Below are 27,323 nucleotides of genomic sequence, written 5' to 3'. Positions count from 1 at the left end.
CAGGAAGGATTTTCTTGGCTTTAATAACTGCTCACAAAGGGAGGCAACATTTTCTGACCCAGTTGTAGGGAATGATCACGTAAAAAATTAGGTTTGCTTTATTTTGTGTAATCCTCTTCAGTCCGAGAAACCTAATATCTCATTATCTGGTTGCTGTCTCCCACTACAGTGTGTTCTATAACAACAGACACTTAGACTTCTAAGAATCATTTTATCTTCTAATTGTTTTCACTTAGATCAAGGCATATTTATAACAAGATCAAGCTGGTTTTACTACCAATCATGGCTTAATATAAATTTAATGTCTCAAAATTACCTCTTCTTATTCAACAGGAATGAATGAAGTGGGAAAAGGAGTCCCATGATGTGGAACATCATGCTAGCTAGCTGTGTCCCTAGGACACAGTTTCCTTTGTCAAGCTGTGCAAAAGGAGTAATGTAGAAAATTTGTCTATGGGGCTTGTCCCTAGCTCAAAACTGAAATCAGGATCTTTTCCAAAACTCTTCATGAAAGCAAGCAAAGGAGAGATTTAGTTGATTTTTAGTCTTTGTCTTGCAGACTTTACAATTTATTTCCAAAATATTTTTATATTTCTTGTTGGGTCTTCTCTGAATAGGAACATTTCTGGGGAAGAAAAAAAATTTCTTCAAACCCTTCAGCTTCAGAATATGCCAGCAATGATAATGCTGCACAAAGGAGAGCAGCTGGAATTAAACCTGTCCTGTCCATAGCAGCTCCGAGCACCATCACCAAAATGTTCAGATGCTGCTGATGACAGAACAGCAGTAAAAAACCTGTTATTTACTAGGCTCAAACTTAAGAAAGAAATGAAGATAAATAAAAAAGGCTCTGCCCAAGACATGAAACGAAGGGGTGTCAAGATGTAAAACCCATGGGTTTTGAGCAGGGCATTCCTCCGTATGCATTGGCAAGGTTGTAATGAAGAGGATCCTGCTGGACACATCTGAGTGAATCTGGGGAGGTGGTGGGGAGGGACCTGCAGCCACGGGCGATGTCCTGACTTAACTGGGCAGCTTCTGAGGCTCTTTTGCTGCGGGACTCATCAATATTTATACAGGAAATTTCACCAGTTGCTATGGCAGGATCTCCCCTTTATACAGGAAATTTCACCGGCTGCTGCAGCAGCATCTCCCCTTCTGGGTACTGTCCTCGAAATAACCACAGAATCCCAGAATCCATCACAGACTCATTTGTGTTGGAGTGACCTTAGAGGTCATCTAGTTCCAAACCCCCGCCCCAAAAGGGGATGGTGGCACGGGGGGATCCTTGTGAGGAGCGAAGGCATTGGGGGTCCCCAGAAGATGACAGCACTGCGGCTCCCTCATGAGGGGATGGCGGTACTGGGGGATCCCCATGACAGGATAATGGCACTGAGAGATCCTCATGAGGGGACAGCGACACTGGGGGGCCCCAATGGCTGCACTGAGGGTCTCCATGAGGGGATGGCGGTACTGGGGGATCCCCATGACAGGATAATGGCACTGAGAGAGTTTCATGAGGGGACAGCGACACTGGGGGGCCCCAATGGCTGCACTGAGGGTCTCCATGAGGGGATGGCGGGAATGGGGGGTCCCGGTCAAGGGAGGCGATATTAGGAGTTCCCCATGATGGGGTGATTGCACTGAGGAGTCCCCGTGAGGGGACGGCGGTACTGTGGGCTCCCCACGGCTGCGGGCCTCCGCTGCCATGGCAACAAGGGACGATCGCCATTAGCCTGATATGTCCCCATTGGGCTCCCGTACGGCAACGCGGAACGGGCTCGGATTGTCCCTGTGTGCCCGCCGTAAACGCCGCGGCGGGGGCGGGGCCAGGAGACGCGCCGGGACGGCCGTTACCCGGCAGCGCGCGTGCGCGGCGGGTGACGTCACTCTCTGCTGTGACGTCATGCAGCCGCTACCTGAGTGGAGGCCGCTCCCGCCCTCACAGCGATGGCGGCACCGTGAGGGCCCCGTGAGGGCCCCGTGAGGGCCCCGTGAGAGCCCCGCGAGGGCTCCGTGAGGGTTCCGTGAGGGCCCCGTGAGAGCTCCGTGGGGGCTCCGTGAGGCCTCCGGGAGGGCCCCGGGAGGGCTCCGGGAGGGCCCCGATTTTCGGAGCTCTCTAATCACGGACACAGAGTCCGGCTGAGAAGGGACACATTGTTTATTTTGCGCAGAGCGCACGAGGGAGGTTTCCACAAATCAAACCGTCCAACGGGTGAAAAGTCACCTCTTTTATATAGTAAAATTCGCATGAAGTCGCCTAATACATATTTATTTGGGTGGCTGATCTTGGAACACGAAGTTCTTTTGTTCATTAAGCAGCTTCTGTTGTAGAAGTGGTCGGATGACATCAGTTTACATTTACAAAATGAGAAAATTCAACCCGGGGACAGATAATCTACCTCGAAGATAGGAAGGAGACCCTGTTCATTGTGCACGAGGTGTGAGGTGGGGGTCTTTACAAACAAAGCACACCAAGGGGCAAAAAGTTACCTCTTTTATGCAGTAAAATTCGTGTGAACCCACCTACCTAATTCACATTCTCTGCCTACCTAATGCATCATTTATTAGGGTGATGTAATTTTACTCAATGCTTGCTTTATTTGGGTGAATCTTAGAGGACAAGAAACAAAAGTTTCCCTTTTCTTCATTAAGCGTCTTCTGCTGTAGAAGTCACCAAAAGTTACCTAACCTGACGACATCAGTTATGTTTACAAAAGGTGAGAAAATTCCGCCCGGGGACAGGTAATTGATCTTGAAGAGATCATCCACATCTATCAGAGATCCAGGTTAAAAAAAAAAAAACAAAAAAAAAAAAACAAAAAAAAAAAAAACTGGAATGATTTAATAAAGAAACTTTAGTAGTTGGGGGAGGTGGAGGCAGGGGAAGGAGAAAATGAGCAAAATTCCCTTCTGGCTCCGTAGGTAGCTTTGATAGGGATTTCAGATTTCTTTACAGACCATTTAAATGAGCTTTTTGCACGGGTTGCTTCTGGAATTGGTGGACCTTGTGCTCCATGATGTGATTGCAGGTGTTTCCCCACCTCGAGCTGTTGTCAGTTCAGTGAGTTGGGCTTGTCCCAGTGCATCCGTGCTGTCTCTGAAAGTCTCTGAAAGAGAAGATGTGAGTTTGCCCTGTCCTTTTCTTGGAAGAAAGTGGGAATAGTTATAGATGGGAAAGGGTGTGGCCCCCTATACACACCGTGAACCCTTTGCTTTTTGCACCTAAAAGGTTATTTTCCACCTTGTGTTGCCTTCTTCACTGCTCAGGGGCATTCTAGGATTTTTTGCAAACTATGTCAAATATTTCAAATAAATTCCTCAGAATAAGCTAAAGGCAAAATTCTTCACTAATACCCACCAGAGGAGAGCAAGCAGGAGTTTCCAGACCAGCTCTGGAGTTAGAACACGAAAAAACACCTCACTCCTTCTTTCCTGCCTCACCTTTCCAGTCCCTTGTGTCTCTTAGTCACTGTTGGCAGGCAGGGAATTAATTTAAAATAGTCTGGATTTATCCCCATAAGAACAAAGGAACAAAGTTCAAAAACCATGTGGATAATAATCCATTTTAAATGGTATAATCTCCTCTGGAAGGTGAAATAACTCATTCTGAAAGTTACTGTATCTGGTGCCTACAGGGAATTTGGGCAGTAATCAAGCAGTGAGTGTGGGGCACAAGCAGCTCCTATGCTAAGAAAGCAGCTTCACCTTTACTGCCACTTTTGTTGATGAATCACGTCTTGATATAAGGGCTGTATAAAAAGCTGTATTCCTCAGCACTGAAGCCTTTTCTCCCTGTATTTCTTTGGAAGTTTTCTGACCAACATAGCCTCAGAGGTGGTGGAAAATGCGCAGTGGTGTCTGCTACCTTCTGGTTGTGGCAACTGAATGGTATTTTGGGTTTTGTAATTCTTTCTCCATAATATGACTAAAGTTTTTCTCACCAAAGTGAGTGTTCATAGGGATTTTGATGTGTCCCAGGAATCAGCTTGCTTGTGAGTCCTCTCTAAATATCAAATGAAGCAGCAGAGGTTGAGTCCTGAAAGCAGCACTAGATGATAAGAATTCCTAAGGATAGGCTCAGGAGATGGGGATGGAGTGCCAGTGCCATGGATTTGAATCAGACTTTGTACTAGGACAGGAACAGAGCAAAACATGGAAGACCCTGTGGTTTGTTTTGTTGGTTTGTTTTTGGTTTTTGTTTTAATTTGAATAGATCTTATTCAGCTCATCCAGTCACTGCATCCCAGCCAACACTTCTGGAATAGCTGTAAGACACTTTTTTTTTTTTTTTTGCCTAAAGGGGGAATTCTCCTGTCTGAAATACTTTCTTAATTCCCAAAGTAGGTCAGGAATGCAGCCATTGAGGTATGTGCTGTAGTGAGTCACAGAGTGCTCAGCTGTTGGGAATGCTCCCGTTTGTCAGCTGCTAAATTGCACTGGGAACAATAAACACAAAGTGGAAGTATTTCATAGTTTGTTTCATCTTAATTTGTCTCAAAGGAAGGGGATAATTGATTTTGTTTTCCATGAGAAGCTGGTGCCAGACCTGCTGTGGGGATTGCGACTGTTTTCAGGCGTTGAACCAAGTCGTTAGGGATGCTGCTGCAGAGAGAGATGAGGCAGCCGGCTGACATCATCCTGGGGAAGCACAAACAGCCTCACCACATCTCCAAAATTGGCAGTGTTACTGGGCCAGGCATGGCAGGGAGGCTGTGAGCCTCCTCCACGTGCACCTTGGGGACTCACTGCACCACCACTGGCTGTGCCCGTGATAAATCAAGGTGAGGGATGATGAATCCTTACAGTGCCGTCAGTTTTTCCTCCTCTACAGTGGTGAGGAGATTGCAGCTCTGGTGAAAGGAACGCTTGGGGAGAGGTGGTGCTGCCTGGCAGTGGAAAGTGGGGTTCTTTTTGGAGATCTTTGTTGCTGCCCTCCTGGGTTGCTTACCCAACGCAGCCCTACAGTGCTCCCAATTGGAATAAAGCTCCTGTAAATGTGGGGAAAGGGAACGCGGTGGGAAGAGGCAGAGCCAGCACTGTTTATCCTCTGGATGGTGCTGTTGTGTTGCACAAACAGCAGAGAGGGCCCGCAGAGATCTGAACATTTTAGGTGCTGTTTGCTCCGGGGAGGATTAAGGACGTGCTCAGTCCTTTCCTATTCGCAGATCTCTCACAAATCCTGTATGTTGTGACCCACCTGTTCTCCAGCATTCCTGAGACCAGCTAAACTTAGCTTATGACTGCTGATGAGGAAACTCATATTTTCTGAGCAATTCCTCCTGGTCAGGACCAGGAGGTTTTTTTAACATCTTATTTAAGAGTTCCCTCGATCCCCCAGCCCCCAAGAGTTAAGCTCTGTTTCACCTGTGGGATGAGTATTTGTTGGCTCGAGGGAGTGCACTGAGCTGGGCTGGAGTCACAGGGGGAAAAAAAGCTTCTTTTCAGTCTTGATTAAACTTCCCTGTGAGGGAAGAGAAGGCACATGCCTCTGAGGAAGCATGACATTCCAGAGGCCAGGATCTTGATGTTTGAATGTTGTTTGCCTTCATAGCTCCAGATAAAATCTGAAATAAGTATTTCCTACTGTAATGTCTGTGACCTTGTTCTAATGGTCTCAGAACTTTATTGTTTTGTTTTATAACTCTGTCATAAAGATGTAACTGGAGGAGAGGACGTTGTGGATCACTGCCTCTGTCATTTGTCTTCCTTGTCAACACTGTTATAACCCTTTTTCTTATCAGAGAAGAAACTAGTTGCCTGTACGGTTTAAGATACTGTTTTGTCACTGCCTGTGACTCAGTTCTACTACTGATAATTGATGGAGGTAGAAATTAACTCAAATTGCTGGTTTTATGGAAGTGGGAGGGTGGTAAAGAAGTAGTGAAAGTGTTTAGTTTGTAGTAAGTAAGGATGGTCTCAGTAGTTCAGTAACTCTCCTGGAAAGAGATGCTTTGACTTTGTAGTGCCTTCCAGCATCAGAGGACTGGCTGTCAGTTTCTTTCTTTGCAGATACCCCAAATTCTGGTAGCAGAGCAGAACATAGCAGAGAAAGCTGCAGTCTGCTGGCAGCAGCTGTTTCTGATGACCACCACAAGTCCATTGGGTACAGGTAGAACCCCCTGTGTGAGAGCACCTGGCTCAGCTCAGAGCTGTGTCTGGTGTCCCTGGCCAGGCTTGTGTTGGTCCCAGCTCCCTGCAGCAGCTGTGGTGAGCTAAGCAAGAGCTGGTGTCCGGGTTGTGTGCAGGATGTGCCTAACAGAGACTGGCTGCTCCCAACATGGGGGAAAGCAGAGGTCAGCAGAGGGAGTGTCTGACTCTGAGATGCCAGTGGTTCGTATGTGAAGCAAGTCTTGACCTCAGATGAATAACAGCATCAGATTCATGCTTTAAATTATCATCTTACTGTAACCTGTTTGAAAACAGTAGTGGTTCCCTACTGAAGCACAGGATCTTTTTAATTCCTCCTGTCACCCTGAATTCCCTTTTGCTGCTCCTCTGTTTATGTGGAGCATGTCATTCCATGTCAGCAAGGACCACTGAAAAATCCAGCTGTTTAACTTTGGAGGAGAAACATAGCCCAGCAGCTAATGGAGATGACTGTGACCTTTGGTGGGAAGAGGGACTTAGTGAAGATGGGACTGGAGGGATAAACCAGACTGCCTGGGGAAACATTTGCAAGGAGATGGAATGATTGACTGCTCAGGCTTGTCCCAGCATCTGACTCTTTATTAAAAGTTAGAGCTAAAATGGAAGAGTTACAGTTTCTGAATACTTCCAAGATGTGGTCAGAATGGCTGAGAGGGAGACTCATACCTGTTGATTTCTGAACTTTCTGTTTGTTTTGGCTTTTTGTCAGAAGTTCTCCTCTCTGTTTGTTTATGTACTTCAGTTTTAAAGGGTCTGAGCAGATATTCTCTGTTCCTCTTCCATGCTCTTTGTTCTGTTTGTTTTTCCACTGTGATGTGAAGCCTGTGGATGAGTTACACAGGGTGTTATCTGCATAGCAGCAGTAGAAAGACCAGCAGAAACCAAATGGAGAAAATAGAAACCCCAGCTTTCCTCTGTACAGACTATGCCGAAATTTTCACACCCACGCACTTAAATCAACTTTGGAGTGGTGAAGTTTGACTTTCGGCATGAGCAAGAAGACTTCTATTTCAGGCAGCACTACATGAAAATTTTAGGTTGGGTTTGCCAGTTCTTTCTCCTCTGTGGGCTGTGGTTTTGTCCTGCAGTAAAGGTTTCCTGTGCCTCATGTCCTTGTGGCAGGAAAGAGCTGTATGACCTTAGTGAAGAAGGGGAGTGCTTCTGTGTCTGAACCCAGTGACCTTGAGATAGGAGCAGAGGCATTCTGAAAACTTGTTTTTTTGGGGGAGGGTTATCTTCTACCTGTTTTCAAGCTGCCCATGAACAGCTTGTTCAACAGTGTTGGGCCTCATTTTGTTTGTAGACTATGACAGTTTCAATAGCCCTACAGTGGCACCATTAAATTGGCAGTGCTGTGAATGGGTTGATGGGATGGTTCCCTAAATTTCCTGAGGAAATTGCAGTCTGTCCTACACACCTCCTTTGCTTTTTAAAAACTGCTGCCAGCACAGCTGAGGTGGGAAATGGGCTCCTCAGGGAAGTGGTCACAGCCCCAAAGCTGACAGAGCTCAAGCGGTGTTTGGACAACGATTTCAGGCACAGGGTGGGATTTCTGGAGCTGTCCTGTGCAGGGCCAGGAGTTGCACTTGGTGATCCTTGTGGGTTGTGTTGGGTTTGCATGGCCAGGTTTTGGTGGCAGGGGTGGCTTCTGTGAGAAGCTGCCAGAAGTTTCTTCCATGTCCAGCAGAGCCAATGCCAGCTGGTTCCAGAATGGACCTGCCACTGTCCAGTGCCAACCAATCAGTGATGGCAGAAACACCTCTGTGGTAACATAGTTAAAAAAGAATAAAAATTACTGCACAGAGGTAATTGCACTCAGAGAAGAGAGGGATCAGAGTATGTGAGAGAAACAACTCTGCAGATGCCAAGGTCAGTGGAGAAGGAGGGGGAGGAGGTGCTGCAGGCACTGGAGTGAGGTCCCTCTGCAGCCCATGGTGCAGAGCATGGTGAAGCAGCTGTGCCCCTGCAGCCCATGGAGGTTCATGTGGGTGCAGAGATCCACCTGCAGCCCCTGCAGGAGCCCACGCTGGAGCAGGGGGATGCCTGAAAGAAGGCTGTGGGAAGCCTGAACTGGAGCAGGATCCTGGCAGGGACATGCGGATCTGTGGAGAGAGGAGCCCGTGCTCATGGAGCACGTGAGAGAGGAGCACATGACCTTGTGGGGGATCCACACTAGAGCAGCCTGTTCTTAAAATGTTTGAGTGCTCAGGCAGAGAAGATGTTGGACCTGCATCCAGAACGTTTATTCTTTACATAGGTGTCCACTCCCAGGCTGCTTTATGACAAAAGTCTGTCTTTGCCAGCCAGCTCTTCATATGGCCTTTTGTGGCAAATGTTTTCTTCCTAAAGGGTAGATTATCCTTGTTTGTACATGGATATACTGCACCCAGGAGTGATCTCCATCGTGCATGACAGTTTGGTGATATTTGTACTGACAAGCCCGTGATGATGGGGCTGATGTCCCCGCTCACCTTTCTGCAACAAGAAATGAGGCAGAGAGCCTCAAAATGGTGTGGGCTTTATCCTGCTCTCTGCACAGAGAGTGGCTGACTCAGCTGAGGAGAAGTGACTGTGTCAATGTTCGTGGGGGCACAGACATGCACATCCTTGGGGTTGGGGTCTGGGAGCCCAGGACTGATCCACCACGTTGTTGTGAGGTAGGAGAGCATGTGGTGATGGTAATGGCAGGGTTCTGTCCCAGCAGCTTTGGGGTCATCAGCATGTGGTGTTATCCAAGACCGCCTTGTACAAACCTTCTTTCTCTAAACAAACCAACCAGAGGACAGGAGATCTTTGTCCTTGTGAGCACAAAACAGGACAAAAATAGCCCTGTTTACCTGCTTTTGGAGAAAAAGCTGGCTGGGGTTCTGAGAGTCAACAGTCACTTAGCATGGTTATTAACAATCAAGTTTAGGTGCATGTAGGAAGGGATGGTGTAAGGGTGATGTGTTTGCCAGTTCTGCTTATCTCTTCTCTAGGTATCAATTCCACTTGCCAGTTGCAGTGTTGAAACAAAATTTGATCACCTGTGCTTTGCTCTGAGTCAAACCAGGTTAATAAAACTGGTGACCAAGTGTCTGCAGGCATGAATGTGTCTCAGTTTGGCCTGCAGGAAGCCCTGGTAGTCTTGGTGACCACCAAGTCCTTTTCGATGAAGCATGCACTGATAAATGAAACTGCAGGCTTCTTGTTTACTTGAAGTTGTAAGGCCAGACCTTGTCAAATTCTGGTATTAAGAGAAGCACAAGGCTGGCTGAATACAGTATTCTACAGGGAACAGTAAACAATTCAAGGAAGTGGCCTTCTAGGGAAACTGACTTTCAATTCAGCTGCAAGCCCTAGAGAATAAATTGTTTCACAGGTATCTTGGGGTGACTTTATGATGTGTATCCCCTATCTCTGCTCTATGCCCAGAGATTAATTTTGTGCCTTTCTGTGCCTTTAAACTGAGCCTGAGAGGGAGGAGAGGAAAAAAAACAACGAACTTTTCAAAACAGTTGTTCAAGACACACACTCCTCTGTGTTCTCCTGCTGCAGTAGCAAGAGCAGAGGAAGCACCCTGCTTGCTTTTCAGCCAGCTTTCGGCTCCTTTTCTCCTCAGGGAGATGGAGAGTTGAACTATGTTTTCCTGGAACTTCGGTTTTTCCCTTCTTCTCTTCTGGACTGTTTCAACATCAGAACACATCGGGGGAATTTCCCACCAAGGTCCTGGAGGTGGGCCCATGACCCAGCTCCGAGGAGGAGGAGAGAGATTACATCTACAGAAGGACTGAAATTTCCCCAGGTCTCTCTCCACGGTGAGAGGTTTTATTATTTAGCATCATTATCCTTTTCGCATGTGTTTGTTAAATAAATAGTTTTATCTCTTTCACTTTCCTCCAAGGAAAATGTCCTTTTCCCCGAACCTGGTAGGGAAGGGGTGGTTGTAACCTGCCTTCTATCAGAGGATATTTTTCCTCCAAATTTGTCCAAACCAGCACAACAGGATAACACAAAACCCAAAGACTAACCACATGACAGGAAGTTCTTTTTCCTGGTTACATTAGGTAGCAAACCATGGGAAATTCCACAATTAAGGTGCCACCCATTTATCTTGGAAGAGGAACAGACGATCTGCATTCTGTAGATGTGAGATAAAGCTAATTCTCAAATCAAATTGTATATGAACTTCCATCCATTAAACAGTGCAGTTATTTTAATGTGTTTGTAGGGTACTTGACGTATCAACATGTTTTTAATAGACTGGTCTCCTGAACAATGGTGAAATATTTTGACAGTGGCCAAATAAATCCTTCACCTTTGACTTGTGGGCTGTTGGAGCCTGGTGGCTTCAGCCATCACGGCTCTGAGGATGTTGTGGTGGAGTCACAAAAGATAAAAGCTGACAGATAAAGCTGAAAGCAAAAAGTTACCCATGCAGTCTTGGGCAAAAGCAGAACTGTTGGCACCATCCTGGTTAAATTTTGATGTGATTAACTGCCTTTACTGCTCTGTCTCCTTTCTGTTCATTTCAGAGGTCTTCTGTCTGGAAAAGGGTTTGATGCAGTAGGATGGCTCCTCATCCTCCTCACAGCCAGGACTGCCTTTCCACATCAACTGAAGGACCCACAGTAAGATAATTTGCAAGTGTTTTAGGGTAAATTACACAAAGTTTATAAGCCCAAGGGCTTGTTATTTCTCAGTGATTCTCAGAGCACTTTACCATATGGTTTCACAGATAGCACACGCAGTTAAACAACCAGCAGAATAACTTCTCATAGTTCTCATTTTAATACAGAGCAATGTGTCTTCTTGCTCTTGATTGTTTTATGCATTTAAGATGTTACTTTAGTTAACTGAGTTTGTGTTTACTTATGGTTACAATATCAGGGAGTAAATATGAACTTAGATACTGAGCAAGCTGCCAGGTGGTGTGGAGCAAAGGGTATCAGCAGAGTGTGATGCAGTGGTGGAGGTTGCTTAGGGAGAGGGAGGGAAAGCTCAAGCACTGAAAGATAGACAGGACCCAGCTGATATCTGCTTGGAATCATGGCGTGGTAATGGCACCCAAATTTGACATCGTGTGTAAGCAACGCAGCTTAGACTCTTTCTGTTGTAGGCCTGATCATTCTCCTTTGGTAACTGCAAGTGGGGACCCAAGGTTTGAGGTGCAAGCTGCAGAGCTGGGAACAAACACACTCAGTGTATTTCCTGCCAGAATTCTCCGTGGAAGTCCATGTCCTGCCTTCTCCATCCTTTGCAAGTTCAGCTCACAGAGGGAATGAGGAATGTCATTGCACATCATTAGTAGAAACAGGCTGGCTCATCCTCTTGGCTCTGGCTGAGACTGCAACAGAGGTGTCCTTCGTGGAATCTTTGAGACAAACCCGGATTGAACAGATGCTAAGCAGCTCCTAGGGAATCAGGAGAGAATGTGTGGCCCATCCTGAGCACCAGGATCTCACATTTCCACTCCAATAGCACAGTTCTGCTCACCTTCCCAGCAATTACTTTGCCTGGGGGTTTCCAAGTATGAGGTTGATAGGTGGTGTGCATCTGCTGTGGCAAAGAATTCCCTCTTCTCCATGGCTGACAAAAGCCTCTGTCAATTTAACAGGAGAAGGATGGAGATCAGTAGCCCCGGGTATGTATCTAAATAAAGCAGGAGAAGAACTGTTACAGAGAAGACAATACACAAAAGGGAGAGAAGGGAAAAGAAGCATCTGATTTCCAGCAGGTCCTCGCTGGATCCTGTGGCTGTTCTACTCTTGCAGCTAAAAATGTGACTGCACTTCTCTGATGCTCCTGTCAGTCAGGAACAGAGAGGAAAGCACTATGAGGCCACATTTTCCCAAGTGTAAGACAGGAACAGGATGATTTATACCACTCAAGAAGCAGGCTTACATCTTGCATTCCCTGCAGCACTTTTCACCCCAAAGGATGCCAAATGGCACATTTGTCCTGCCAGAGATGTCAAGAGGGATAGTTTCTGATGTTAAGTCAATGGGAAGAGCATGGGGAAGACCTTTACCAAGACATGTTTCACTTCTGGCTCTAAAATTAGTAGATCCACACAGAGATGTGGTTCTGTAATTCGTATCTGTGCAGGGCCTGGATTTTGCTGCCAGATGTGACATGCTGAGATAATATGCCTGCTTTTTTTTTTTTTTTTTTGCCAGGGGTACAGAGAGGAATTTGGGCTTTGTGATTCTTGTGTTTCTTTCTCTGGAGCAGTGGAGAGTCCTTGAACGTTCCTATTCCTGGCAGCTGTCAGGGACAGGACGTGGAGAGGCTGCTTTTCTGATGGGAGGCCAACTAGCCATGAGTTTAATAAAGTACCTCTTCACCTGTCTGCAGTGCTGCCCTACTCCTTGGGGGACCAGCTCTCTGAAGGATTCCCAGTCAAGGAACATAATTTTTTCTTCCTTTCCATCAAACAGATTTTTAAAAGGGGGAAAAACTCCATCTTACCCCTGAAGTGGTGTCAGTTTGTCTCTCTGTCTGTCAGCTCTGGGGTGATGTGTTAGGCTTCCTGCTGGGATGGCACAGACAAAAGGCTGCTGAAGGAGGCATTTGGATAAAGGATCCCTGGTTCTTTCCAGCCTGTGTAACTCCAGCTGACGCTTCCAGCCATTGTTGCTGGGAGTGTATTTTTCTGTGGTTTTTAAAAATTCTCTCAAATGAAGAGGCTCGTCAGTCTTCTCAGCATTGTGTGTCTGAGGAAGGAATGCTGGGAGCAGAGCATTTCAGTGGGATGGGGTGAATGTGAAGAGCTTGAGGAGCAGAAAGGCTATGTGATGGCAGATTTGGTCTGCTCCTCTCTGTTCAGGGAGGTTAATTATCATCCAGAGCTGTGGTCATAGGGAACTGTGCTTACAGAAAGATCTAAAACAAGTTCCAGTGACCAGAGCCTGTAATTGGGCCAGATTCAGAGCACTTAGACCCCATCTCCCAGTGATTGCTCCAGGCAAGGACATTCCATGGTGTGTGGGCACTGGCTGGAGGAACCTGCCCATGGTCCCATTACCAAGTGGAAGAGGGGGAAATATTCTAGGTTGGACCCATGTCATCTGCTGTTCCTACACAGATCCAAGGCAGTTTCTTTATGGGGGCATAAGCTGGGTGGGGCTGGACACCGAGCACACAAATGAGCACTGAGGAAAGCCTGACAGGGTTTGCACTCTCTGCAGCTCTGCTGTGTGGACACTGAGCAGCCACTTGCTCATTCCACCATCAAAACCATTGTGTCTTTCCCTCCTGGGGCATTTCAGCCCATGGAGAACACAGAACAGTTGGCTCACTAAGCTGTTCCCTCACTTCTGGCACAGTTTTCTGGGGCTTTGCTCTGTGACAGAACTCTGGGTATTCTTGCAAGTCGAAAATGTGGGAGCTTTGCTTCAACAAATGCTGTTGTCTCTGGTGCTTGATTAGTTTTTGAGAGAAGATTTGGTGCAGAAGGGAAGGAACTAGCTGAAAAATGGCCAAAGAGTGTGGAATTATGGCAAGCTTGGGAGTTTCTGGGCTATCAGTGTTATTTGTGAAAGCAAGACAAACAGCTGTGCAGAGTTTGCTCTTGTAATTTCTTCCCCTCCAGATCCCAGCCTGAAAGCATCTGCTTCTGAAGATGACTGCTGAACAGGGAGGGGAAAACAAGAACCTAAGGTTGCCAAGCCAAGAGTTTGCTGGCCCCCAGGCATGACCACTGAGCAGCTGCATGCTGCAGACAATGTCATTCTTTTTCTCCCCCACTTATAACTCAGTTCTTATATCATCAAATAATACTGTGAACATGTCCAAACATCCCCAGCTTCTTTAGCAGCTTTATTCCACTGGCTTCCAGTCAAATACTGGTTTTGGTAGATTGTAGACATCACTGAAAGACAAGTTTATCCTGCAGCAAAGACAGATCAATTTATAAGACAGTTCTGTTCTTAGAGCACATCTTGTGATGTCCTGTTCTGTAGACCAGAGACACGGGAGAGTGGAAAGCACAAAGGGCACAGGCAAGTAAACAAGATTTGATACACGGCCTTGTGAAGAATATGCACACAGATAAATTTATGGTATAGTTCTAACTCCAGCTGACACCCTCAACACACACAGTGTAATATCTATTGGCAGTCAAGTTTGTTTATGAATTAAACAGAAAAAAAACCAAAACCAGGCAAATCTGCCTTTTATGTGTCCAGGATGTAATTAAGGATGTAGTGAAGTGGATGTGGAATTAAATGGCCTATTTGAGGTCAAAAAGTGCTGACAGATAACCATCTTCACTTGATGATCCCAGGTGCAGTTTGCTTAAATAAAAAAGTCATCTTGTTTTTACGGTACTGAAGAATAGAAGAATTTCTGCTGTGGGCATTGATGCTGAGAACTGGACACCCCAGCAGTGCTGGGCTCAGAGTCTCTATACCGTAAGAGAAGCAGCATCTCCTGGGATTGCAGGTGCGATTGCAGGTAGGACTCCAGAGGAACATGCATTTGGAAAAGGATGCTGTGGCCCTTGAGAGGCCAGGCCCTGTGCATTGTGCAGTCTTTGCTTTGTATTTTCCTGCCTGCGGGCTGGGAGCCCTGTGCATCCCAAGAATCTTACTTCTTATAGAGCTGTTTAAGAGACCACCTCTGCTCTTGGCCTCAGTTTTCACCAGGTCATCCCTGGAGAGTTCCAATACATCCCCCTTTCCCAATCTGACCTCATGTTTGAGCAAACCAGCCTTGCTGCCTCAGTTCTGACAGACTGATCTCAGCAATGGGGGTGGATGATGAAGAAACGATGCTCTGAGGAAGTGAAAGTCAGTATTCTGACGGGGGGGTGAGGTTTTCTTTTCTTACACCAAGAAGGTGAAAAGCTGTGTTTTGCATAGCAAGCCTGCTTTTGGCTAATGTGCTTGCCAGAAATTTGGATATTCCCCCAAGCACAATCCTTCCTGAACAGAGAGTGCTACAGACGAGTTCTCCACAAGCATCAGTGCAGTTCTTAAAAGCAAGGAAATCCGTATTTTTCTGCTGGTAGGAATTTTTCTACCCCTTGTGACTCTCGGTTTCACAGTAATGTTACATGGAGTAGATTGAAGGAAAATGTTTCCTGCCTCCAGAATCACCCTTTGGGACCCTATTAACAAAAAAGGTCTTGTGGTTGTGAAACCTGTTGACTGGCTTTCCTGTGACATAAAACAGGAACCTTCAGTTCTCTGGGTATTCAGTAACAGTGTGAGTGCTTCTGAGATTTGAGATACTGTCAGCAAAAGCTTTTTTTATATCTGAGCTTCATTTTTTTATAAGAGCTGTACAAAAGCAGCCTATGCATAAGGAACAATATGGCCATCTCCCCTTGAACTTTCTCCCTTTGAACAATTAAGTTGTTAATATTTAACAACTTAAAAAGTTAAAATAGCCCTTTGCTGTAAAACTACATCTCTGGTAGAGATAAACTTTTCTCTGGCTGTGGTGTCCATCTCTGCAAATCTTTCCCTCTGCTGCTGGAGTGATGTACTCTGGATTGCCAGATTGATTTCACACTGACTGGAAATTATCATAACACAAACTCCTCTTTTCTGTGGTAGATTTGCACCAAGTCTTACTTTGATTTGTTTCAAACCAACCACAAGGTATAATGGATGTGTATCTAGCCATCAGCTTTTGGGGGGCAGCGATTGCTTCTGGATTGGAGCTGCAAGCAATTACTGCATGAAGAATACATGTTTATGGTTATGTCTAAAATTTTGGGCAGGTGGTGGTTTGAAAGCTTCTTGGGTTGTAACTATGGCCACTTCTGTAGTTCACATGTGTTCCCAGTGATACGTGTACCGGGTTAGAGATTAAGCGTTTCCTTTTTTAGGGCAGATTTACATCATTCAGGAAAATGCAAGTAACTTCCATTGTTTGCAGTAAAAAGCATTCCTTTCCCTACTCTTTGTTAAATAAGTTTCTGGCGATAGCCAGGAACAGTACAAAACTGATGCCTGAGAAATTGGATCTGTGTGCAGAATGTCTGGGAATGCTGGGAGACAGGGTGTGCACGTTGTTATAGGGAAATCCAGAGGGAAGACCAGCCCGGTCCTTCCACACTCCTTGGTGAGGCAGTGCTTGGCGAGCGCCCCTGGGCAGCGGCAGCAGAGCCTCTGACAATCACGGATATCTCACCATGCGCTGTTTCAGCATAAGGCTCCCAAAAATTGCCAACGCCCTGATTTGCCTCATTGTTGTAATACAGTTTTGCCTCTTCGTTGCCAATTACAGCTCCTTGTTTGACTTGGCGAAGATGAAGTTTCTCAGGTAAGGGACCTGTTTCTCCGTGGCTTAGTTTGGGTGTTTGTGCTCACTTTCTCTCTCTGTCTCTCTCTTTTTTACCCTTCTGATCTGATTTAGGTGACCGCTTTACTTTAGCAGAGTATGGTGTTGGAAGATCCACAGTCAAAAACCTGCTTCTCTTGGCTCACTGTTTTCCAGGGCATCCTTTGGTAGCTGTCTAGAGCAGCTTTTGCTTCACTAATTCTACCTGTTTTCATACTTTGGCACTACGTAGTATTTGCTTTTCCTGTTGGCTCCCAGAAGGACCTTATTCAGCCCTAATCCAGACTGCATTGCTGGACAGTGAATTTGGTGGGATGGCTTTGAATTTATGGCAAGTTCAGCAGCTGATTCCTAACACAAATACGCTGCATACTGGAACACCAATGTCATGTAGACATGATATTGATATCTATTTTATATAAATGGTCAAGTAAATCCTACAGGAATGGGTGTGGAGGGAATTGCAGTGAAATGTCTCCAGCATCACTGGCAGGGAGCACTTCTCTTTGCATGAGCCCTGCAGACACCTGAGCCCTTCCCAGTACAGGTATGGCTCGTGGATGTGTTGCTGCTGTGTGCAGGAAGCACCACTCCCTAGCCTCCCCACCACTCTCATTTGGTCCCAGCTCTCCCAGTGAGCTCATCTGGCTTGGCTTGTCTGGGTTGGTTCTCAGCTGGATGTCTGGGCTGATGCTGTGGGGGCAGGCAGGAGGAGTGGGGCTAGGAACATCTGCGGCTCTTCTGGAGGTGACTTGAGTCCAGCTCAGCTCTAGCAGCTTGAGACCACACTTTGAGGACAGCTATGAATTTGGAGAGGTTGGAACTTGCCCAAGGGAAGCAGGAGGGAAGGAGAGAAGGAGGAGATGTAGAGAAATGAAGTGAGTTGTCCTTGATCTCAGAGCCCATCAGTGGCAGAGTTGGAACAAGAAGTGACTCTCCATATCCACTGCTTGAAGCCGTTTTCTTCTGCTGTAGTTTCAGAGAATGGAAATGCCTGTGTTTATACAACTTAAATAAAACACAACAAGGTATGAGCTGTGTGTGGTTGTCTGTGTGGCAGTTCTATTTCTGTACCTTGTATGTCACGTAGAATACACAGAGCAGCATTTTCATGGCTTTATCCTCTATTTGTCCTTGGGCTTTGTGAAAGGGGAGGAAAATGACAGTAAATGTCATTGAGCTTCTGCAGTTGTTTGCCAGCTGGACTCTAGAGCCTGAAATTCACTGAGCTGCTTTGACCATTTGTCTGGATTTAAAATGCTGGTCAGGAGAGCGGGGTCCTGTGTAAGCATGAGTGCCTGGCCGTGTGGGCCTGACTGCAGGGCACAAGCTTTGGGATGTGGAGAGCCCTCGGTTTTACACTTTGGTCTCTGGCACAGCATTTGAATTTAAAGTGTAATAGACTGGAGTGGAATCTGCCCTGCAAGACAGCACCTAGGACAAGACTGGAGGGGGGATGGTTTCTCATACTGTCCTGTTTCATTTGTTCTCTGCCCTTTAATCTCAAAGTTTTAAACATCATCTTAAAAATACAACAGAAATTCACCAAGGGATTTAAGATTTGCCTGAGCTACCTTACCAAATTTCTTTTTGTTTAGAGTGTCCATATAAAATCCTTCCTCCTATTGGGCAGTAAACAGTAACACAAGTTTATACATGAAGCACTATGATGGAAAGCACACGCTGCACACTTGGTTGAAACTGGCTAATGATTATGAGAGAGGGAGAGCTGATAGGCCATTTGCTACAACCTCTCTTTTTTAGCCTTGCAAAGGTTTGCGTATTTATCTGATATGAAATGGTTTTTTAAAGCCTCCTTAGTCGATAATTTCCTGAACACTTCCAGAGTGGTATGACATCCATGAAATTTCAGCAGCAACCGAGCTGCTATCTGCAGCCTGTTATCTTCAGAAGTGCTTTTTTCCCCATTTATCACTTCAGAAGCGATCCACAGCGTTCTGAAACAAGTGCGTCATGCAAAGGCTGAACGTGAGTGTGGAATCAGACTGCCACAACCATGCTGCGTTTCTGTACATAAAAGCTCAGCTGCAGATATTGTTCACCTTCCCTTTTCCTGTTCTACCCTCCAGCCATGTGCAGAGAAGAGGGAATACTTAGGACAAACCCCCACCACTTCTGCCTTGATTTTTTTTTGCTGGGTTTCAGCCCGGTCTTGTTGCAGGTGGCTCTTCTGCTGTTGGCAGATGTGTCCTCCTGTGATGACCTTGTACCTGCCTGTGCCTTTGAATCAGGGCAGCTGCAATGTTAGAGGCAAGTGCTGAAAATGTAGAGATTTTGCATTTTAATAGCTTCAGACACGAGTGCCTGGTGAGCGCTGTGTGCTGCCCTTGCATTACCTAAGGCCGAGGAGGAGAGAAAGAAGTGCCCTATGGCTCCAAAAGCTCAAGAGGTGATGTAGGGTAAAGGAGTGAGTTTCATTTCTTCTTAGACTTCCCTTCCTAATTCTGGAAGATCTTCATGCTCTGTTGCTGAAGCACAGGGCTCTGCTGGCAGAGGAGGGAGGCAGATGGCTGCCTCCATGGTGTGTGCCATGTCCTGAGCCCAGGATCTCCAAACCACTCCCGCAGTGCTCTGGGGACATTGCCAGGGGGCCTGCCCAGTGCGTGGCAAAGCTGGGTTGTACTGGTTGGCTGTTATTGCCAGTGTGAATGTTTCATGTGCCAAGTGCTGAGGAGAGGAGTGTGTGTGCCTCTGGGATTTGCCTAGGGGGGAGATAAGCAGTATTCAGGCTAGAATGGTGTAGGAAGTTAAATAACATTTTGGCAAAGTTCAAAATGAAATTGCTCTAAAGCACAGAGAGAGGCTCAGAGTCAAGAGCACTAGAAATGGGCTGAAGGGTGTTCAGTGTTAAGTGGAAAGTGTGTGTGATGTGTCTGCTTTTCTTTTGGTTGCATTCAGGAAATTGAACGTTTCCCAACGTGCCCCAGAGACGCAACAAATGGACACCCAAGAGCAACAGGGCTTAAACTATTCTGATAATGGGAACTCTGGGAGCATTTTAGAAAAGGCTTTGGGAGGACACATCACAAGACTCAAAGATGTGGTGGAGAAGACATCAAGATGGAAAGGAAAGGAGGAGCAGAAGGAAACGATGAAACCAGTTACCAGGGTTTCGGAAGCAAAGGAGAACATGGCTGTGAAACCATCACCCCAATTGGAGGGAATCAAGAAGACAACAGTGAGAACAACCTCTATGGTGCAGGGAAACAAGGGGAAAACAACAATGAGGCCAGCTCCACGGGTGGAAGAAGCTAAGGAAAAGACAACAGTGAAACCACTTCCCAGGGAGGACGGAGGCAAGAAGGCAACAGTGAAACCATCCTCTGGGGTGAAGGGAGCGCATGAGAACAACACATCCAAAGACCAAGCAAAACCCAAAGAGCCTCCTGCATCAATGAAAAGTGTAAAACCTACTCCTCAGGCTGCTGCAGTGACACAAAAGAGGAAACTGAGCGCTGCTAACTTCACATCTGAGCCGCGGTGGGATTTCGAGGACAAGTACCTGCTGGATAACTCATCCCCACCCTCGGTAGGTGGGATGGTGTGGGTGGTCACCAAGAATGGTGCCTCCCCATTGACATCCTTGTCTGCTGGCCCCTGGGCATGTGTGCCCTTTGCAGTTGAGGATGATTTCAGAGCTGGTAGGTCACCCATTGGTATATGCAGATGCTGGTGGGACCCAAACAGGAAGACCTCTATAAACAACATCTGCATTCACATGAAGACTCAGGTTAATTAAATTTGAGCATCTCATAATTACTAGTGTCCAGGAACAGGGCCTTTAGGAAAGTAGTAAACTACAGCAAAGTTCTCAGCAAGCAGATGGGACAGGTTGTGGTGTCTCATACTGTCTCTGTCGCCCATCCTATGCTGGTAACTCTTTGTAAAGCTCACCCAGAGCAATTTTCCCTGGCACCCCTGTTTCTGGAAGGCTTGGAACTGGTGGGTCACCTTCTCACATGTTGTGTTTCACTCCCAAACCTGATCTGTAATTCTGCAGAGAGAGGGAGTCACTAGAAGCACTGCGCCCTCCTTAATTTCCTACTTTTCAGAGTTTTCCCTGGTTCCTCTGGTACTGATCCAGCCTAGCTCTGGAGGCACAAGAAGTACCGAGCCTTGGACAGTACCTGCTTGGGCAGGAAGGGAATGTCCCTGTTTCTGGACATGAAATGTGCTGTGGTGAAATGATGCCACCATGAAACCGTTGACGATGTTGTCCTCAGTGTGCTCCTGTGGTGACAGGCAGAATGAGGGCTGTCTCCTCAGGGTGTGGCAGGGTTGTCATCCTCATCCACTGCAGAGAGCCCAGCTCAGCCATGGAGCACTTAGCAAGGCTTTGGCAATGCAGCCATTGCTGGGGATTTGAGCTGGGAATGAGGGTCCACTTGATCTTCTATTTTGTCTTTCAGGAGATGTTTGGGGAAGGTGTCTAAAAAAGTAGAGCCCAAATAGACTCAGCAGAAAATTCGGTGTAGTGGAGCTGTTTGCTTTCCACCTGCACACACAGCCTCACTCTCACCAGCTGCAGTGAGACTCCTCTTGGAGGATAAGCTGGCTTGGATTTCCTCCTCAGCTCCACATTTCACTGATTTATTTATGACATTGAACAAGTTTTGCAAATTTTTTCTTACCCTTAAAGAGAGTGGCAATGGTGATCTGATTTCATATGTTCCTCAGTGTTTCCTTGGGTGCACTCCTAGGACCTTGTGATGTGTGCTGCCAACAGGGACTGCTTATTATACCAGATATATATATTATTGTAGCACATTCTTAATGCAAACAGCCTTATTTGATACATTTAGGTTAGACCTATTACAAATGTTAATTTGCATCAGTTAATGAGGCCCAAAGCCAATTAAACATTTAAGCATGACAGGCCTGTTGTTCTGAAGAGGAAAGTCTCAGAGACTTGGAGTCATCCTGGCTCCCTTGTAGGTGACTTTTCGCCAGCTAGTTATGGATGTAGTGCTAAAATTGTGCTTCATGTTCCTGGTGATGGGGATGCTGAGGGGGATGGATGAGGTACCACTGGAGTTTTTGTATTTCTGGTCCTGTCACACACAGGCACACAAGCACTGGCGCTCAGTCAGGTTTATCAGCTCTGCTCATCAGTCATTATTGTTTCCTTTTTGTTTTTCAAGACCTGCTCTGAATCAGTGAGGGCCAGGGCTGCCAAGTCTGACTGGCTGCGGGATCTTTTCCTGCCCAACATCACACTCTTCATAGACAAGAGATACTTCAGTGACAGTGAATGGAGCCGCCTGGAGCATTTTATACCCCCCTATGGCTTCATGGACCTGAATTATTCATGTGAGTCACTCAGGGCTTGTCAGGATGGGACTTTCAGACTCCTAACAGGAACCTTATGCTGAGTAGCTGGAGGTTTGCAGCATCTCCCCATCAAAGGCATCAGTCTAGGAGGATCTCATGGTGGAAACTCTGGTGGTTTCACTGTGTCCATCCCAAAGGCTCTTGATAACTCACCACTGTGTTTGCTTCACAGTGGTAAAGGAGGTCATATCCCTGCTGCCCCCAAATGCCCACCAGCAGCTGCTCCTGGCCAACCGTGACAGCAGTGTGCCCACATGTATCAGCTGTGCTGTCGTGGGGAATGGAGGAATACTGAATAACTCTGGGATGGGCCAAGAGATTGACTCCCATGACTACGTCTTCAGGTAAGGCAGGCTTCACTCTCAGAAGATGCACAGCTAGCTTATTGTGGCTAGCCCCTAATTGTGGCTGGACCACTTCATCTCTTCTAGTATTCCACTCATTCCCAAGTGCCAAAATGATGGACGGCAGGAGTTAACAAGTCCAAAAGTAATTGGAAAATTACTAAATATCCAAAGCCTGTGTTCGCAAATGAGCCATAAAGAGCCATCTCCACAGCAGGGGCTCTCCTGCAGATCAAGGTGGCAATCAGAATGGGCCTAGTCTTCCCTTCCTCCAGGCTAGCACTGTCTTTTCCTATTAGGAATGTACGTGTGAGGGGTTTCAGTGGTCACCTAACTCTGCTCTTCTGATTTCCTTGGCCAGGGTGAGCGGAGCTGTAATCAAGGGTTATGAAAAAGATGTGGGAACAAAAACCTCCTTTTATGGATTCACAGCCTACTCCCTGGTTTCCTCTCTTCAGATCTTGGGACGCAGAGGGTTCAGCAACATCCCACAGGAACAAGTAAGTGAGGTCCCTGCTGTGTGCATGCACAGCTTTGACAGGATGCTGTTTGACTGTGACCTTCAGTTCTGCTTTTGCCATGAGGAGCAAAGGGGCCGAGCCAGCCCTTTAGCATTACCCTCAGTGAGGGAACCTGCACTGCCTTGGCTCAGAGTGAGTGTTTGCAGTGGCAGCTTGTGTCAGTGCCACCCCAGCCTTGTGGCATGTAGAAGGAGCTGCACATCAGATGTTATCTCCATTCTGCTGCTGTGGGCCATTTGAGAGCTGCAGACTGAAGATGTGTGTCTGAGAAACTCAGCGAGCCAAGATGCCTGCTTGCATTTTTTAACAAGTGCTGTTCACTAATGCTCACTTGTTTTCTTAGCATGTCAGATACATTCACTTCCTGGAGGGAGCGAGAGACTATGAGTGGCTGGATGCTCTTCTGTTCAACAAGGACATGAGGAAAGGATTCTTGAACCTCAGCGGGTAAAACCAACTATAGTCCCCTCTACTCCTCCAGTGAGGAACTCTCTGTTGTGCTCTTTTCCTGTCCACAGTGCTTAGCCTTGAGGAGCACCAGGCCAGGGTAAAGGCAGGGTAAAGCCTCCCTCCCCTGACAAACTTGCATGCAATCTCTCATTTCCTCCGCAGCTCTGAGCACTGCTGTAGTCAATACACCTCCTTCCCAGAGGTAGCTGATTTCAATGATGTGTGGCCAGAGCTTAGAGAAAGCTTTGTGGCTTTTGGGGATGAAGACATGCTGCTGGCTGGTCTGGTGTTGCCTGCTCATGGATGAAGGCCTGGTTTCACCAATTTTTACCTATACAAACACATGCTTTTGATATTCCTGTCTCCTATTGTTGCCTCTCCTCCCTGATCTCTTCCTCTGCAATGCACACAGGCTATGGAGGCTTTGTCATGATGTGGGAAATGTTACAGAATATCTTCACAGTGTTTGTGGTTCTTCTCTTAGCACCAAGTACACCAAGTGCATCAGGGCTGATCCTTTCCAGCTGTGATGAGGTGTAGGAGCTTGTCCTGAGTCTCCTCATTCCTGTCCTTAGGCAGAAGCCCCGGCAGAAATTCGATACAGATTTCACAATGGACAAATACCTGGTGGTTCACCCTGATTTCCTCAGATACATGAAAAACAGGTGAGCTGAGGTTTTGTGCTCTAATGGGCTTGTTTTTCCTGGCCAGCACCATCTCTCTCTGTCTCTGGCCTCTCCTCCCAGCTTCCTCCCTTGTAACCACAGTTCAGCCACACCAGCAGCCTGGGGATAGGCGTCAGCAGCATGATCTCGGCTGAAACTCTCTGTGGTGCTGCAGTGGGATGCTAGTGGTGGGTAAACATCCAGAATCTGTGAGCTGGAGAAGCAACTGCCATCAGACAGTTTGGTTTTCTGCATCCAAAAGAGAGCCAGGGCCAGTTGCAACTTTAGGTGTAGGAAGAATGTTGCTGAAGTGCCAGAATAGTCGATCTCTAGTTCAGGACCAGCCTTTCATGTTCCCCATTAGCCTTGGAGGAAGGCTCTGTAACAGACCTTCTCTCCAGAGATTGCTTCTAGACTCAGGAAGTTGGTTGTGCTGTCAAGTGCAACAATGGGCCCTTCTTCAGCATCCCCTTTGCCTAGCCTGGCTGCTGCTCTTCCGTGCCTCTCCAACCCTTTTCACAAGCCTGATAGCCACGGTCACCACGAGATCTGCCCATCGTGGGCCACACATGACCAAGAGATGGAGGAACAAGAGCTCCTGTTGTGCCCTGCTTTGGCTGCCTTTACCCTTCAGTCTCCTTGAGAGCTGCTGCCTTCCCTGGAGCCAGATGGCCGGCACTCCCTGCCCGCTCTGCCGTCCCCCCTCTGACTTGGGTCCTTTCCAAGGCCAAGAGGACTCCATGCTATTTTTTCCCAGTGTTTACTCCTACTTTCCTAACAACTCCTGGCATAACACAGTGCAGCTCCTGGCAGGTTTTGTGATGCTCCTCTGCACCTTCCCTATGTCTCGTTTCACTCCTAGATGTGGATGGGGGAGCAGGATATACCAGGGAGCTTCAAAGCCACCTCTGCACTGCAAAGCAAAGGACAGAATTAACAGTAGTGGGCTTTAACCTACGAGATCCTTTAATCCATCCCCTCTTTATCCCCACTGCCTCAAGACCTGCCACTTCCACAAAGCTGGGGCAGAGCTGGGCTTAGGTCGCAGTGCAGGTGGTGGAGAGTTCTGGGCATACTCGTGGCTTCTCTGAAATGCCTCATATGGCCCCAAGCTGCTGCAAGGAAGGAAGTTGCCACATGGGCCACAGGGGGATAAGGTGTGCCCTGCTTGAAACACCACAGCCAGCAACTCCTCAGTGCTTTCTTCTCTCCTGCTGCAGGTTTTTAAAGTCTAAAAATTTGGAAAAGCACTACTGGAGGCTGTACAGACCCACAACAGGGGCCTTCCTGCTGCTGACTGCCCTCCACCTCTGTGACCGGGTAAGGGCAGGGTGATTCTTGCACCCAGAGCTGTCTGGAAGTGGGAACGTGGGACAGAGGAGAGCAGGGGTGGCTGCTATCTGCCTCGAGAGTATATGGGCTTCTGTCAGCTGTGGAGGAGCAGACTGAAGATGAGAAACAGCCCCAAAGTAGCTCCCACAGGGGTGGTGAAGCCTGCTGTGACCTAGAGCATGTGATCTCCCAGGAAGGCAGTGAGGGGACAGCAGCATCTCTGGAGCCAGTGCTCACAGTCTGGTCCTTCTGGACCCCCACACAGCGCCACCAGAGAAGCCCCAACTGGCATCTCTGTCCTGTGCTCACTCCCTGGTTGGGAGCTGTGTCCTGTCTTTCACCTGTTCCCTCTATCCCTGGTACCCCTGCGTCTTTCCCAGGTCAGTGCCTATGGCTACATCACGGAGGGGCACGAGAAGTACTCGGATCACTACTATGACAAGGAGTGGAAGCGTCTGATTTTCTACATTAACCATGACTTCAACCTGGAGAAGCAGGTGTGGAAAAGGCTTCATGATGAGAATATCATGAAGCTTTACCAGAGATCCTGACTGTGTGGCAAGGGCCATTGCCTGGGAAATCTCAACAACACCTCACTGGGAACAGAAGAGAACCCCCAGAGCCAAGGTTAGCTCTGGACTGCCAGGTACATTTCATCCCCACAAAGACATTTCCCTCCTTCAGCACCTCTGTTATTTCACAACACTTCAACAGATGTCTGAATGCTGCAGATCTGAAGACCAACAAGAAAATGCAGCGTGCCAACAAAGTCCCATCTGACTCTTGCTGATTGTTGTAGTCATGGGTATTAGGAGAGCAGAATCCAGGATGGATATGGTCCAGTGTCCTTTGTTTAATCCAGGTTTTCTCTCTTTGCAAGGAGATGCTCCTCAGGCTGGAGCTACTTTTCTGGGTGGATTCTCTCCATTAGCAATGCCCATTTTGGATGTGGGTATTGTCTAAACAAACTCCCTGAGGAGCTGGAAAGGATGGAGGTGGACACAGAGCCTGTCTCAGGTTGATTTAATTTCTGTGGGGGCTGCTCTCCCTCTGCTCCCTGCAGATAAAAAGGATGGACTGGACACTTCCGGGTGACTAATCTGAGAGAGAATGAGTTTCACTTCTGCTTCCCGGTGTGGCCTTGTTACGACACTTCTGAAGGAGCACTGCCATCAACTCAAGGGCAGGTAGCTGCTCTCCATGGTGCAGCAGACCTTCTGTACCTGGTGCCTCTTGCCCCAGGGCTCCCCTGGCTGCACAAAATGTGAATTTTGTGGCATGGACCTGATATGCCAAGTCCTTGCGTAGCTGAACTTCGTCATGCTTGGCTCTCAGCTGTGCCCAGAGCACTGTGTTTGTCCTATTGCCAGGAGAGGTGGGAGCTCTCCAAGTCCGGGGATGGATGCTATCTGTCCTTGCTGCTGGCTGAAGTGCCTGTCCCCCACGGGGCTGAGGGGGGTCCAGTTGCAGCCAGCAAACCTGGGGTGTGTTGGCCTCCTGGAAGGGGTTTTGTAAATGAAATAAATGGCACTGCTTTGGCCAAGCTGATCTTTCATGCAGCCCTGTGGGTTGTGGTTATTTAGTGCGCCCAGAACTGATGCTTTAAAGGCTGAGATACAGCAGATGACAAAGCCAGGAAAGGGCAGGACTGAGGGGTAATGAGATTACCTCCACCTGGAGAAGCTCTGCAGCTTGTGTGGACACACCTGAGCATCCCCCACCTATTCACCTTGCTGTTGCAGGACAGGGATCACCACTGGCCAAACACCTCCCTGAGGAAGTGGGCGAGCACCTGGCGAGTTTGTCCTTGTCCCAGCAACTGCTCTCCAAGTATATCAGATGCTCAAGGCAAATGCATGAAGGGCTGGATGTTTCCCCCATGACACTACACAGGCAAAAAGCCACCTCCAGTGTCCCAGCAGGTCCAGTGCATCTCCCTGGGATTAACCAGCTGCACACTCACTGGACCTGCTTTGGTTGTGTTTTTCTATTTCGGCAGCATTTTTGTTGGGGGCAGCAGCATCTCCAGGGGCTCTGTGGGCTCCCAGGAAGGCATTTCAGCAGGGACTGTCAGCAGGGTTCGTCAGGCTTGATTTCCTTTGTCCCTTTTTCCTTTTGCTGCAGAGAGGCTGGGCAATTTCTCATGTCTCACTGAGCTTGTTTGTGAAGGACAACCCCCCACACTGAGAATCTAAATGCAGAATTCAGCTTCTCTGGAGAGGGTCTAGCCTGTGCCT

The 27,323-nt window shown here is 47.5% G+C and overlaps 1 protein-coding gene across 2 annotated transcripts; it reads left to right on the top strand.

Moving 5' to 3' along the window:
* The first annotated feature begins 9,698 nt into the window (after positions 1-9,698).
* Positions 9,699-26,634, top strand: ST6GALNAC1 (ST6 N-acetylgalactosaminide alpha-2,6-sialyltransferase 1). Of its 2 annotated transcripts, XM_048323961.1 has the most exons (10): positions 9,699-9,947; positions 10,665-10,760; positions 19,342-19,972; positions 21,585-21,753; positions 21,947-22,118; positions 22,480-22,618; positions 22,983-23,086; positions 23,665-23,754; positions 24,975-25,074; positions 25,467-26,634. In XM_048323961.1, exons 3-10 carry the CDS (start codon positions 19,382-19,384, stop codon positions 25,635-25,637), a joined length of 1,536 nt encoding a protein of 511 aa, XP_048179918.1. In that variant the 5' UTR covers positions 9,699-9,947; positions 10,665-10,760; positions 19,342-19,381; the 3' UTR covers positions 25,638-26,634. The 2 variants fall into 2 exon arrangements, with proteins under 2 accessions (XP_048179918.1, XP_048179917.1); XM_048323960.1 differs by lacking the exons at positions 9,699-9,947; positions 10,665-10,760 and adding an exon at positions 15,837-16,404.
* The last annotated feature ends 689 nt before the right edge of the window (positions 26,635-27,323 follow it).

Source organism: Corvus hawaiiensis, chromosome 19, assembly GCF_020740725.1.
Source record: "Corvus hawaiiensis isolate bCorHaw1 chromosome 19, bCorHaw1.pri.cur, whole genome shotgun sequence".
Lineage (NCBI taxonomy): Eukaryota > Metazoa > Chordata > Aves > Passeriformes > Corvidae > Corvus > Corvus hawaiiensis.
Note: the sequence above shows the minus strand (reverse complement) of the source record. Positions and strands in the feature narration are given on the sequence as shown.